This window comes from Bubalus kerabau, chromosome 1, assembly GCF_029407905.1.
Source record: "Bubalus kerabau isolate K-KA32 ecotype Philippines breed swamp buffalo chromosome 1, PCC_UOA_SB_1v2, whole genome shotgun sequence".
Classification (NCBI taxonomy): Eukaryota; Metazoa; Chordata; class Mammalia; order Artiodactyla; family Bovidae; genus Bubalus; species Bubalus kerabau.
The window spans coordinates 249,619,536-249,633,964 of NC_073624.1; the positions used below are offsets into that span (position 1 = coordinate 249,619,536).

Consider the following 14,429-nt stretch of genomic DNA (forward strand, 5'->3'; position numbering starts at 1 on the left):
TATTCCCAAGGATTAGCCAGCCAAGAGCAGCAGGCAGGCTTCCAGGCTGCTGCTGACTCAGACAAGCTGGGGAATCTAATGTCCTTAGGTGGATCTTTTCACCTATCTCTTGGTTAAACAGAACCCCCAGATGGTTGTCCTGCTTCCAAATAAATGGAAACGAGGTGTAATGACTGAAGCAATATTCTGAATTCCACTTTATTTGCGATAGATAAAAATATGTGAGGCAGAATAATCTGCAAGGCAGATTTATGCGAAGGTGCCTCCAGAGTTCAGTTCAAGTTTAGGAAGTATTAATATGAGGCTTCATTTTCCTGGTATGACTATGAGTCCATTCCCTTTATCGCTTGTTTGGGGAATAGTCTCGCTGTATCCATAAATGAATTATGGCAACATTTTCTGAAATTATTAGCTTCTAATGGGGCTACGGACGGCTGTCATTTTGTTCAACATCAGTCTTATTTAACTGGCTAGAATTTTAGGTACATGTGTCTGAAATAGGCAGTCGCTTCACATTTCTATGAGCAATCTTCCGTGGAAGTTATAGAAGTAGACTATCCTGTGAAATTGATCATTAGAGTGTTGCCTCTAAAATCCCAGAAATCTCATCTTTAAGCTGGAGGTGAACCAGCCAGAACCAATGTGTCTTAAGCATCTGCTTCGTAGGGCAAAATAATCGTCATCTCCACTTTTCACTGAGCAGCTCGTAGATAGGAAGAAAAGCTGGCTATGGAAGCTGCAGCTCTGGCAGTCGCAGGCTGGACTCCATGGTGTTTGCCAGGACCCCACCCTCGGTCATTACCAAGAGCCCAAGGATGGTGGTGGACTCTCACAGAATGATTACAGAATGGTGTTAAATTCCCCTGTGCTTGATGCTCTCCATGGGACCCTGATTTCAGGCTGCCTAGATAACGGGAATGACAGACACCCCAACTTTAATGTTGACCAGAGATTACCTAGTGCTGCAGTTGATGCCTGATAGATAGTTGTTGCATGAATACATGAGTGAATGACCCACCTGACATTGCTTGGTACCTTCAAGAATCATTGTTAAATAAATATACAACTGCTTTTCAGTTGTCCACCTAAGCAGCTAGAGTCTCCACCAACACCTGTAGTTTGGGATGAATAGACTTTGCTTTCTCCGGCCATACCACTTTAATTTATGCCATAAGTTTCCCCCAGGTCTGCAGACGTATTGACCACTCATTGTATATTGATTTCAGCTGCTCTGAAAAGTGCCTATCTCATTATGACCCAGTCCCAGCCCTAGGCCCTCTGTCGATGTGGTGCATATATACAATGGTATATTATTCAACCATAAAAAGGAGTGAAATTGGGTCATTTGCAGAGGTGTGAATGGATCTAGAGTCTGTCATACAAAGTGAAGACAGTCACAAAGAGAAAAACCAATATCGTATATTAATGCATAAATGTAGAATCTAGAAAAATGATACAGATGAACCTATTTGCAGAGCAGAAATGGAGATGCGGATACTGAGAATAGGCTTGTGGACACAGCAGGGGAAAGAGAGGGTGGGATGAACTGAGAGAGGAGCATTGAAATATATATACAGCCGTGTATAAAATAGCTGGTAGGAAGCTGCTGAATAGCACAGGGAGCTCAGCTCTGTGCTCTGTGCTGAGAGAAGGGTGGAATGGAGCAGGTTGGCGGTGGGCCAAAGGGCCCGAGGAAGGGGATATATGTATACATATGACTGATTCACTTCATTGTACAACACTGTAAAGCAACTACTGTTGTTGTTCAGTCACTAAGTCATGTATGACTCTTTGTGACCCCATGGACTATAGCATGCCAGGCCTCCCTGTCTGCCATCTCCCAGAGTTTGTTCAAACTCAGGTCCATTGAGTCAGTGATAGCATCCAACCATCTCATCCTTGTTGCCCCATTCTCCTCTTGCCCTCAATTCTTCCCAGTACCAGGGTCTTTTCCAGTGAGTCAGCTTTTTGCATCAGGTGGCCAAAATATTGGAGCTTCAGCATCAGTCCTTCCAATGAACACTCAGGGTTGATCTCCTGACTCTCAAGTCAGGAGGACTTGACAAGGACTCTCAAGAATCTTCTCTAGCACTACAATTCAAAAACATCAATTCTTCGGTGCTCAGCCTTCCTTATGGTTCCAACTCTCACATCTGTATACAACTACTGGAAACTATACACCAGTTTAAAAAAAAATAGTGCCTACACTATGCAGCTGATATCATAAATTAGACCACTACACATTTATCCTCCAGATCTGTGATAAATATTTACAGATGTTCGAAGGTAGCTCAACAGACAGAAAGATATAGAAGTGCCTAAAAGTCAGGTCCTACCTATGTTACTCTGATAAATCCTCAGAAGCAACCCCATTATACAACCCCACATGAGTAGACAGACTTGGAGAAGGGGCAGGATCAGCCCAAAGGCATGCAGCTAGTAGCTGTCAAAGCTGGGATTCAAACCCAGGGCTGACCAGCTCCACACGTAACATTGCCCCCTGATATCTTAGAGCTTCTCAGTACGTGGACACCCATCTTGGAGGTAAAGAAAGTGTTCCTTGCTCAGTAGTGTCCGACTTTGCAATCCCATGGACTGTAGCCTGCTAGGCTCCTCTGTCCATGGGATTCTCTAGGCAAGAACATTGGAGTGGGTTGCCATTTCATTCTCCAGGGGATTTTTCTGACCCAGGGATCAAACCCAAGGGTCCAGCATTGCAGGCAGCGTGTTTACCATCTGAGCCACCATTTCTCTGGAGGTAAAGCTGGAAACGGTAATTATGTTGTTTCCTTGTTGAGTGTCTCTCAGTGGCATCCTCTTAGGGATTAGCCATACTTCTGATCCTGGAACAGCTGGCACGGCTCCAGGAGCCCAGGTTCAGATCCTTGTTTGTGGGACTAGGAGCCTGGTTCGGGCTGCTGACCCCTTTGACCTCAGAGGCTAGCACAGACTTTCCAGACAGCAGCCCAGAGATTTTACCCTCAGGGATGGAGTCACTGGAATGGTTCCTCACATCGGCAATAGTAGTTTACAAAAACCATCTTTCCTTTTTATCTCTTCAGTGGCAATACTGGAGTATTTTTCTTCCTTTTTATTATTTTTAAAATTACCCAAGTTATGTGCATTCATTTTAAAGATTCTTTTAAGTATGTAGAGTCTTTTTTTTTCCGTTGGTTATAAAGACTATTGGTGTAACAATTGGCAAATTTGAATAAGATCTATAAAATATGTGTTTAGTTGTATCAGTGTAATTTTTCTATTTTTGATAACTGCACTATGGTTCTGAAAAAGAATGCCCTTGTTTTTAGGAGAAACACATGGAGATATTTAGAGGAGTAACCTGTTTACAACTTAATTCTGAATGTTTCAGTAAAAAAAAAAAAAAAAATTTATATATAGAGAAAGCACGAGTGTTTATAATATTTTTGGAATCTGGGTGAAGGAGATGCAGGGATCTTTGTACCAACTTCTGAAATTTTTCTATAAATCTGAAATTATTTCAAAATGAAAAATTTGGACTTCCCCCAATGGCTCAGTGGTAAAAGAATATGCCTGCAATGCATAAGACACTTAGGAGACCCAGTGGTAAAAGAATATGCCTGCAATGCAGACGACAGTCAGAAGACCTGGGTGTGATCCGTGGGTTGGAAAGAGCCCCTGGAGAAGGAAATGGCACCCCACTCCAGTATTCTTGCCTGGAAAATCCCATGGACAGAGGGGACTGGCGGGCTACACTCCATGGGGTCGCAAAGAGTTGGACATGAGTGAGCAACTAAACAACAACAAAAAACATATATACACACACACACACACACACATATATAGGAGAAGGAAATGGCAACCCACTCCAGTATTCTTGCCTGGAGAATCCCAGGGACGGAGGGGACTGGCGGGCTACACTCCATGGGGTCGCAAAGAGTTGGACATGAGTGAGAAACTAAACAACAACAAAAAACATACACACACACACACACATATATATATATAGGAGAAGGAAATGGCAACCCACTCCAGTATTCTTGCCTGGAGAATCCCAGGGACGGAGGAGCCTGTTAGGTGCTGTCTACGGGGTCGCACAGAGTCAGACATGACTGACACAACTTAGCAGCATATATATATATATATATATATATATATATATATATATGGAAATATATGGAAATATATATGTATATTAAAACTAAGATTGTGGCATCTGGTCCCATCACTTCATGGCAAATAGATGAGGAAACAATGGAAATAGTGACAGACTTTATTTTGGGGGGCTCCAAAGTCACTGCAGATGGTGACTGCAGCCATGAAATTAAAAAACGCTTGCTCCTTGGAAGAAAAGTTATGACCAAACTAGAAAGTGAAAACGAAAGTTGCTCCATCGTGTCTGACTCTTTGCGACCCCATGGACTCATCATGGAATTCTCCAGGCCCAGAATACTAGAGTGGGTAGCCTTTCCCTTCTCCAGGGAATCTTCCCAACCCAGGTCTCCCCTGTTCCAGGCGGATTCTTTATCAGCTGAGCCCTAAGCAAAGCCGAAGAATACTGAAGTGGGTAGCCTATCCCTTTTCCAGGGGATCTTCCCGACCCAGGAATCGAACTGGGTCTCCCACATTGCAGGCAGATTCTTTACCAACTGAGCTATCCAACCTAGACAGCATATTAAAAAGCAGAGACACTACTTTGCCAAACAAAGGTCCATCTAGTCAAAGCTATGGTTTTTCCAGTAGTCATGTATGGATGTCAGAGTTGGACTATAAAGAAAGCTGAGCATCGAAGAAATGATGCTTTGGAACTGTGGTGTTGAAGACTCTTGAGAGTCCCTTGGACTGCAAGGAGATCCAACCAGTCCATCCTAAAGGAGATCAGTCTTGAATATTCATTGGAAGGACTGATGCTGAAGCTCAAACTCATATACTTTGGCCACCTGATGCGAAGAACTGATTCATTGGAAAAGACCCTGATGCTGGATAAGATTGAAGACAGGAGGAGAAGGGGACGACAGAGGATGAGATGGTTGGATGGCATCACCAACTCAATCGACATGAGTTTGAGTAAGCTCTGGGAGTTGGTGATGGACAGGGAAGCCTGGCATGCTACAGTCCATGGGGTCACAAAGAGTTGGACATGACTGAGCAACTGAACTGATCTGATGGGGAAAAAGTGAAAACCTCTGTTTGCAAAAGCATACTTCAGTTTTGCATCTGGGAAGCTTACTTTGATAGCAATCACTAGTTTGTTAAAAGGGATGTAACCCTCACTTTCTGATAACCCTTCCCCTGCAGACACCACACACACACCTTTGTAGCACAAAACAGGAGACAACCTTCCTGGCTTACTCTGTAGACCACAGCAGGCTAGGGTGGAATGCACCTTAAGATATTTTGGGATCATACCACTCTCATGTAAACAAGAACAATGAGACCTGAGAGCTAACCTGCCTAAAACTAGCCACCTTCTCAATAGCAAGGATGGGAGGTCAACAAAATAATTCCTTTACACCCCTGTTCCTTCCACAAATGGTTCAGAGTCATAAAGCATCAGGATGAGGACTATCAACTTTGGGTTGTTAATCTAAGAACTTACCCACTAGACTCAGGCTGCCCTGGCTCATTGTTTTGTTTATAAGATTTTATATAAAAGATAAATTAAAAGCTGACTCATGATTTTTCAAAAGGATTCATAAAGAAATTTTGTTTAGATACTTTTGTTTTGTTTAGATAAATCTCCCCATGGAGATTTTTATTTAAAAAAAAAAAAGAGAATTTTATTAAAAAAAAAAAATCAGTTTCCATGCAACCTTTCAAAGTAAATCTTCCTTAAAGCTCTCATTTCACTCAGTATTCATAGGGATTAAGTTAAAATACCCCATCAGATGGGCAGATAAAACTTGATTCAGTTCAACAGGCATTTATAGATTACCCGTGACTTGCCAAGTGCAAGCCGCCGAGAACCCAGAGATGAATTTGTGGCTCTGCCTGACCTCAGAGAGCACAGTGTCTAATAAGGGAGACTTAGGAAGGCCAACCTAGACAGTGCATTAAAAAGCAGAGACATCACTTTGCCGACAAAGGTCCATCTAGTCAAAGCTGTGGTTTTTCCAGTAGTCATGTACAGATGTGCGAGTTGGACCATAGAAAAGGTTTAGCAGTGAAGAATTGGTGCTTTTGAATTGTGGTGCTAAGAGGACTCTTGAGAGACCCTTGGACAGCAAGGAGATCAAACCAGTCCATCCTAAAGGAAATCAACCCTGAATATTCATTGGAAGGACTGATGCTAAAGCTGAAGCTACAATACTTTGGTCACCTGATGCGAAGAGCAACTCACTAGAAAAGATGCTGATGCTGGGAAAGATTGAAGGCAGAAGAAGGGGGTGACGGAGGATGAGATGGTTGGGTAGCATCACCAACTCAATGGACATGAGTTTGAGCAAGGTAGTGCTCAAGATAGCTCCAGGAGATAGTGAAGGACAGGGAAGCCTGGCAAGCTGCAGTCCCTGGGGTCGCAAAGAGTGAGACACAACTTAGAGACTGAATGACAACTAGGAAGGCGAACAAAATCAACATAGTACCTAATAACAGTGCTGCAGTAGAGCTAAGTGTAAATGCTACAGAGACAGAGAAAGAACCTGTTTATCTGGTGGGAGGCGGGGTGTTAAGGACAAAAGAGCTTCAGTGTGAAGGTAAAGCTGACAGGATCTTTATTTCAGTGTTAACTCAAGAAAGCAGGTTTTTCAATAAAGTAATCTAATCAGAAAGATAACCACACTGGCTCCTGGAAGGTCCCACCAAAAGTCAGTAATGGAAACAGAGCCTGACTCCCAATTTTAAACTTGTTCCCATCATTCTCTTAAGAGAGAGTTAGACTCTTCCTTCTCTCTTGATGGATAGATGAATAGGTAGGCAGATAGATACGTGCATAATGTATAAATATATGCATGCATGTCACATACATACACGTTGTTTCCTTTTGGAAATTCTTTACTCTGAAAAGAAAGACAGATGCTTTCCTTATAGTTCCATTATAGTTTTTCATTCTTTTATTTAATTAATGTAACTAGCATTTATTTTATTATTAGTCTGCTCAGCACCTTCTTTGTGTACTTTGATTTGTTACTCTCACCCTATGAGATAGTTACTATTATCATTCCCATCTTAACAAAAAGACAGTGAAGGCCCAGAGAGGTTAAGCAGATTGGTGGCAGTCACACAGCAAGCAAGAACCAGAGCCAGGATTTGAACCCAGTTCTGTCTGACTGCAAAACATTTAGCACCAGGTAACACTGCCTCCTTTAGTGGATAGGGCATGGGGAGCAAGCATCTAGAACCCGGGGGTGGGGGTGGGGTATGACTACTGAGAAAGCAGCCTGTCACCACTGGCGGGAGCAGCCTTTGCTGACATCAGTGTCCTGAAGTCACCGTCTCATGAAAGAAGGGGGACTCTGCTGCTTTCAGCCCTGAGCCAAACCCCTGAGGCTCTTTGCAGAAATTTCTCCCTCACAGCCACTCTTTGGAAACCAGCTCCCTTTGCCATCTCTGGCATCCTCACTTGGTTTGATATTTTCAAAATCTGTTTAAGTTTCAGCATCAGATTAGCAGGCTCATGGGTACCTATTTCCAGCTTCCTTTTCATATCCTGTCATTAACCCAGCAACCCCTGAAAGCCCAACAGACATGAGGGAAAGTTCATTTTATTAAGTGTAAAGATGAATAATTTCTCTAAAATGCTTTCATTTTTAATGTGTTTCTTTAACTTGTTGCAAACTATGAATGATTGCTGCACTTACATGTGGTCTTTATAAGAGATTTGTAAACTGTTCTTCCCCAGAGGTTTTGTGTTTTTTTTTTCCCATGTATTACTTCCTTACTGCATCCTTTTTATTATATCCCCTCTTCCTAAAGGTCTTAACTGGGGGGAAGGGAAGCCCATCAAAAGCAACATTTTTAAGTACAAATGTATTTCTAATTTATATTCATCAGAGCTTCTGATCAAGTGGTGATAAAAAGTGATTCCCCCTGGGTATGTCATTATGTCAGCAAAATAAACACCCCTCTGTTGAGTCTTGGTGGTGGTGGTAGTTTAGTTGCTAAATCATGTCCAACTCCTGCGACCCCGTGGACAGAGGACCTGACAGGCTACATACAGTCCAAGGGGTTTTCTAGCAAGAATACTGGAGTGAGTTGCCATTTCCTTCTCCACTATTGAGTCTTAGATAATTTTTATTTAGTGCTTGTTTTGTGCCAAAAAGTCCTCTAAGAGCATAGATTAAGTCATTAAATTCTTTTAACAACCCTATGAAATAAATAATAATAATGTCCCAATTGTGCAGGTGAGGGAACTGAGGCCCAGAGAAGGATGCCCCTAGCAAGTGTCAAAGCTGGGATTTGAGCCAAGGCAGTCTCAGTGCAGAGTCTCCGCTCTTACCTGTGATGTAGGGTCCCTCCAACTCCACAGTCTGTTAGGCCACATGAAAATGTTTGGGGAGCGCGTCATCAAGTCCCCATCTAAAGAGCTGAACCATAGGACTCACTAGTTTCTTTTCTTCCTAACAGTGTTTTGTGATGGAAGCTTCCCAACTTCCTGTGGAAGCCCATTCCATATTCTAGAGGTCAAGCGTGTCCTCTTAAGGTCCAAACCAAGGTGTCTCCTACTTGATTTGAAGCCCCTGTTTACTTTGTATTTGCTCCAGTATTGAACTGTTATAAAGGGGAAAAAAATAACTTTACACCCTCAAGTCACTCTGCAGTTTCTCTTTTATAATTTAGATATAGAAAACCTTCAGGATCCAAGAATGTCACCTCTCCATTTTCCAGATGGAGAAGCTGTCATTTATGAGTCATTTACGAGTCTTGTCTTGACTGCAGTGGCCAGATAGTAACACAGCGGGGTGGCTAAGTCACTAACCCTTCAGGCCAGTCTTCTGCAACTGCATGATCCCTCCTGACCATCCAAACCTTTTGCAATGGATTGCGGCCAAGTACAGATGAATATATTCAGAGGAGTCCATGCATTACAGAATGCAGGAGGGAGCCTGCTTCCCCTGCTTTGCCTTTCAGGCTGAAGTTTTCAGATCCACAAGGCCACCAAAGTGATCAATCAAAAAATGAAAAGACCCTCAAAACCCAAAATGTCTTCAATTCTTTCTGTATTTGATTTCAGCTGGTTTAGAAGATCTTAAGAAGATAGAGTGTGCTTTTATATTTCAAGTTTAGAATCCATTTGAAGGAATCACAAATGGCCTATCTGAAACCAGCTTCCAACAAGGTTTTATTCCCATTTTAGAGAGGAGATTAATGAGGCTCTGGGAAATCAATTAACTTGCTCTTCTTAGGCAACTACTAGTAACTCCCAGCTTTTTCTTAATTATATATTTGTAAAGCAAACCACCCTCTGAAGTGTGGGTGACCCTGGCTGGTTCATTGTTATTAAGAAATCCTCTTTTAAAGTAGGATTTTCTGAAACTCCTATTACTAAAGTTCTGAAGGATGCTGAGTATGTGCAACCAATGGTTTCTATGTAGGTGATTTCAAATAATGCAACAGAGATATACCAATGTCAACATGCGAGGGGTGTGGTTTCCACATGATTCTTAAGTCCCTCCCTCGAGCAAGGAAGAAGTGAAGAAGTGAACTCACTCAGTCGTGTCTGACTCTTTGTGACACCATGGACTGTAGCCTACCAGCCTCCTCCATCCATGGAATTTTCCAGGCAGGCATACTGAAGTGGGTTGCCGTTTCCTTCTCCAGGGGATCTTCCTGACCCAGGGATCGAACCCAGGTCTCCCACATTGCAGGCAGACACTTTACCTTCTGAGCCACCAGGGAAGCCGCTAGCGGCAGTATTGGGTCAGCCTGAGGGCAAGCCAGCATTTTCTGTTCAGTTATTTTATTTACTTTGGACTGATTTTTATTCACCGATGTCTCTCTTTTTTTTTTTTTCTTTTTTAATTTATGAGAATGTCAGAGTATATTGGACTTGTTTGTGGCTGGAAAGAATAATTAAAGGCTGCACGAATTACATTTCATGCCAAATTAACATCACTCTCTGCTCTCCTGCTGATGATTTAACATCCCAGTCACATTTGGGGTGCTGGAAGCTTTACATGTACTTGTCAGACTGTAACTCTTAAAATAGTTGATCAGTAAAGAGCAGTCACAGAAGTTCAGGAAGCATTGTGCCAATGTTTTGGATGCCCTGGGGTACACGTTTCTGCGTTTCTTATTTAAAACCAAGATGGTTTGTTCTGGTTTTCGTCTGCCCTGTTCTTTGTTGTCATGCGCAGGCTTTCTGTAGTCATCTTGAGCAGGGGCTACTCTCTGTTTGTGGTGCTCGGGCTTTACATTGCGGTGGCTTCTCATGCTGCAGAAAACAGGTTCGGGGTCCGCAGGCTTCAGTGGTTGCAGCACGTGGGCTCAGTAGCTGTGACGCACGGGCTTAGGGCTCCACAGTAAATGGGATCCTCCTGGACCAGGGATCAAATCCATGTCCCTTGCATTGGCAGGCAGATTCTTAACCACCAGGTGACCAGGGAAGTCCCCAAAATCTAAATGTTTTAAGCTGTGACCTGAAGAGAAACTTGCCGTGAATTTCATCTTTATATATATATTTTTAAATCCTAGCATGTAATAAGTTGGAAATGTAGAGCCAAATAATGGGTACACATGTCACCGACTTGATGTCAATTCCTATTTTCCAGTGCCCTGGTCCTTGAAGAACAGCAGCATAGACAGTGGTGAAGCAGAAGTTGGTCGGCGGGTGACCCAAGAAGTCCCACCAGGCGTGTTTTGGAGATCGCAGATTCACATCAGTCAACCGCAGTTCTTAAAGTTCAACATCTCCCTTGGGAAGGATGCTCTCTTTGGTGTTTACATAAGAAGAGGACTTCCACCGTCTCATGCCCAGGTAGGACCATGCTTGATACAGCCATGAGTTTAAAAAATACCACTGCGCATGCACTGAGGCAGCTATAACGAAAGGACGGACAATAACAAGTATTGGTGGAGATGTGGAAAAATTGGAACCCTCATACATGATTTGTGGGAATGTAAAATGTAGAGCCACTGTGGAAGGAATTCAGTAGTTCTTCAAAAAGTTAAAGAATTACAGTATGACCCAGCAATTTCCATCACTAGATATATCCCTACAGAGAACTGAAAAACTTTCTCATTTAAAAATATACCTAAATGTTCATAGCAGCATTTATTCATAATAGCTCATAAGTGGAAACAATCCAAGTGTCTATCAATCGGTGAATGGAGAAACAAAAGGTAATCTCTCCATACCATGGGGTATGATTAAAACATAAAAGGGGATGAAATTTTTTTAAATAAGAATGAAATATTCTTACATGGATGAATCTTGAAAATGTTTTGTTAAGTGAAAGAAGCCAGATACAAAAGGTTACACAGCATATTTGTTGTTCAGTTGTTCAGTCGTGTCTGACTCTTTGCTACCCCATGGACTATAGGACTTCAGGCTTCCCTGTCCGCTATCTCCCAGAGTCTGCCCAAACTCATGTCCATTGAGTCAGTGATACCATCCAACCATCTCCTCTTCTGTCATCCCCTTTTCCTCCTGCCCTCAATCGTAGCCAGCATCAGGGTCTTTTCCAATGATCTGGCTCTTTGCATCACGTGGGCAAAGTACTGGAGCTTCAGCATCAGTCCTTCTGATGAGTATTCAGAATTGATTTCCTTTAGAATTGACTGGCTCGATCTCCTTGCAGTCAAAGGGACTCTCAAGAGTATTCTTTAGCGCTACAGTTCGAAGGCATCAATTTTTCGGTGCTCAGCCTTCTTTATGGTCCAACTCTCACATCCATACATGAATACTGGAAAAACCATAGCTTTAACTAGATGGACTTTTGTAGGCAAAGTGATGGCTCTGTTTTTTAATATATTGTCTAGGTTTGTTATAGCTTTTCTTCCAAGGAGCAACCATATTTTAATTTCATGGCTGCAGTCACCATCAGCAGTGATTTTGGAGCCCAGGAAAATAAATCTGGCGTTCTTTTCATTGTTTCCCCATCTATTTGCCATGAAGTGATGGGACCGGATGCCATGATCTTCGTTTTTTGAATGTTGAGTTTTACGCTAGCGTTTTCACTCTTCTCTTCCACCTTCATCAAAAGGCTCTTTTAGTTCCTCTTTACTTTCTGCCATTAGGGTGGTGTCATCTCCATATCTGAGGTTATTGATATTTCTCCCAGCAATCTTGATTCCAGCTTCTGCTTCATCCAGCTCAGTACATATGAGGTACTCTGCATATAAATTAAATAAGCAGGGTGGCGATATACAGCCTTGACGTACTCCTTTCACAGTTTTGAACCAGCCCGTTGTTCCGTGTCTGGTTCTTCCTGTTACTTCTTGACTGGCATACAAGTTTCTCAGGAGGCAGGTAAGGTGGTCTGTTATTGCCACCTCTTTAAGAATTTTCTAGTTTGTCGTGATCCACACAGTCATTGACTATGAGTCAATGAAGCAGAAGTAGATGTTTTTCTGGAATTCTCCTACTTTTTCTGTGATCCAACAGGTGTTAGCAGTTTGCTCTCTGGTTCTTCTGCCTTTTCTAAATCCAGCTTGTACATCTGGAAGTTCTTGGTTTACATACTATTGAAGCCTAGCTTGAAGGATTTTGAGCCCTATCTTGCTAGCATGTGAAATGAGCACAATTGTGCAGTATTTAAATATTCTCTGGCACTGTCCTTTAAGATTGAAATGGAAACTAACCTTTTCTAGTCCTCTGGCCACTGCTGAGTTTTCCAAACTTGCTCAGTAGAGTACAGCACTTTCACAGCTTCATCTTTTAGGATTTGAAATAGCTCAGCTGAAATTCCATCACCTCTACTAGTTTTGTTCATAGTGATGCTTCCTAAAGCCCACTAGACTTCACACTCTAGGTGAGTGACCACACCATTGTGGTTATCTGAATCATTAAGAGCTTTTTTGTACAGTTCTGTGTATTCTTGCTACCTCTTAATATCTTCTGCTGTTAGGTCGATACCATTTCTGTCCTTTATTGTGCCCATCTTTGCATGAAATTTTCCCTTGGTTTCTCTAATTTTCTTAAAAAGATCTCTAGCCTTTCTCATTCTATTATTTTCCTTATTTCTTTGCACTGTTCACTTAACAAGTCTTTCTCATCACTTCTTGCTGTTCTTGGAACTCTGCATTTAAATGGGTATATCTTTCCTTTTCTCTTTCACTTCTCTTCTTTTCTCAGCTATTTATTAAGCCTCCCCAGACAATAATTTTGCATTGTTGCATTTCTCTTTCTTGGGGATGGTTTTGGTCACCACCATATGACTCTATTTATATTGTCTGGAAAATCTATAGAAACAAAAGGAGAAGGAAATGGCAACCCACTCCAGTACTCTTGCCTGGAAAACCCCATGGACGGAGGAGCCTGGTAGGCTACAGTCCATGGGGGTCACAACAAAAAGGAGATTAGTGATTGCTAAGGGTGAGGGAGGAGGGAATTGGGACTGACTGCTAATAGCACTGGGGACCCACTCCAGTACTCTTGCCTGGAAAATCCCGTGGACGGAGAAGCCTGGTAGGCTGCAGTCCATGGGGTCGCTAAGAGTCAGACATGACTGAGCGACTTCACTTTCACTTTTCACTTTCATGCATTGGAGAAGGAAATGGCAACCCACGCCAGTGTTCTTGCCTGGAGAATCCCAGGGACGGGAGCCTGGTGGGCTGCCGTCTATGGGGTCGCACAGAGTTGGACACGACTGAAGCGACTTAGCAGCAGCAGCAGCTAATAGCTATGGGCTGTCTTTTCTGGGTTATGTAAGTGCTCTGAAATTAGATAGCAGTGGTGGTTGTACAACACAGTGAATATACGAAAAACTGCCAAATTGTAAATGGTGAAATTTATGTTATGGGAACTATTTCTCAAAAAAACAAAAAATTTGGTTACTTCCCTACCTGATGTAATTAGCTTATCCCGACTAGACCTTGGCTAATCGTTGGGTACTTTTTGTTCAGGGATTTGGGTTATTTGTTAAAGCATCCCTAGGAGACAGCCCACTGTGTTTGACAGGAGTGATGTAACTTTAACCAAAATTCAGCAAACACTTTTCTGTGGCTTCCCTGTTCTTGTTGTACTGAGTTCCTTGGGAAGTGCTTGACACTGCAAAAGTGAGATTATTCCCTGCACTGGAAATGAAGAGATTGGATTATATTATGGATTTCATTATTTTTCTTCTCATCCCTCCTGGTAGAGATTTTCTTAAGCATCCCACTTGGGATACATTAACCCTCATCTAGTTTGGTTTGCTTTTCCAGTAAGATTTGTGTATCCTAAGGAAACCCAAGTAGTGTTTCCTGCCTCATTTGCTTTCAAATCCAGAAAGTATATAAAGAAGTCCATTAGGAAAATATACCAGTGGAGGGAAAAACACTCTTAACCACCTTTTATATCCAGTCAAAGC

General features: G+C 42.3%; 1 protein-coding gene across 20 annotated transcripts in view; it reads left to right on the forward strand.

The window, feature by feature from the left end:
* LOC129637974 (teneurin-2-like) overlaps window positions 1-14,429 on the forward strand; it is a 462,189-nt gene that overhangs the window by 383,861 nt on the left and 63,899 nt on the right. For all 20 annotated transcript variants that reach the window (XM_055562488.1, XM_055562376.1, XM_055562497.1 and 17 more), the window contains one exon: window positions 10,689-10,894. In XM_055562488.1, coding sequence (XP_055418463.1) covers window positions 10,689-10,894 — 206 coding nt within the window. The remainder of the gene's footprint in view (window positions 1-10,688; window positions 10,895-14,429) is intronic.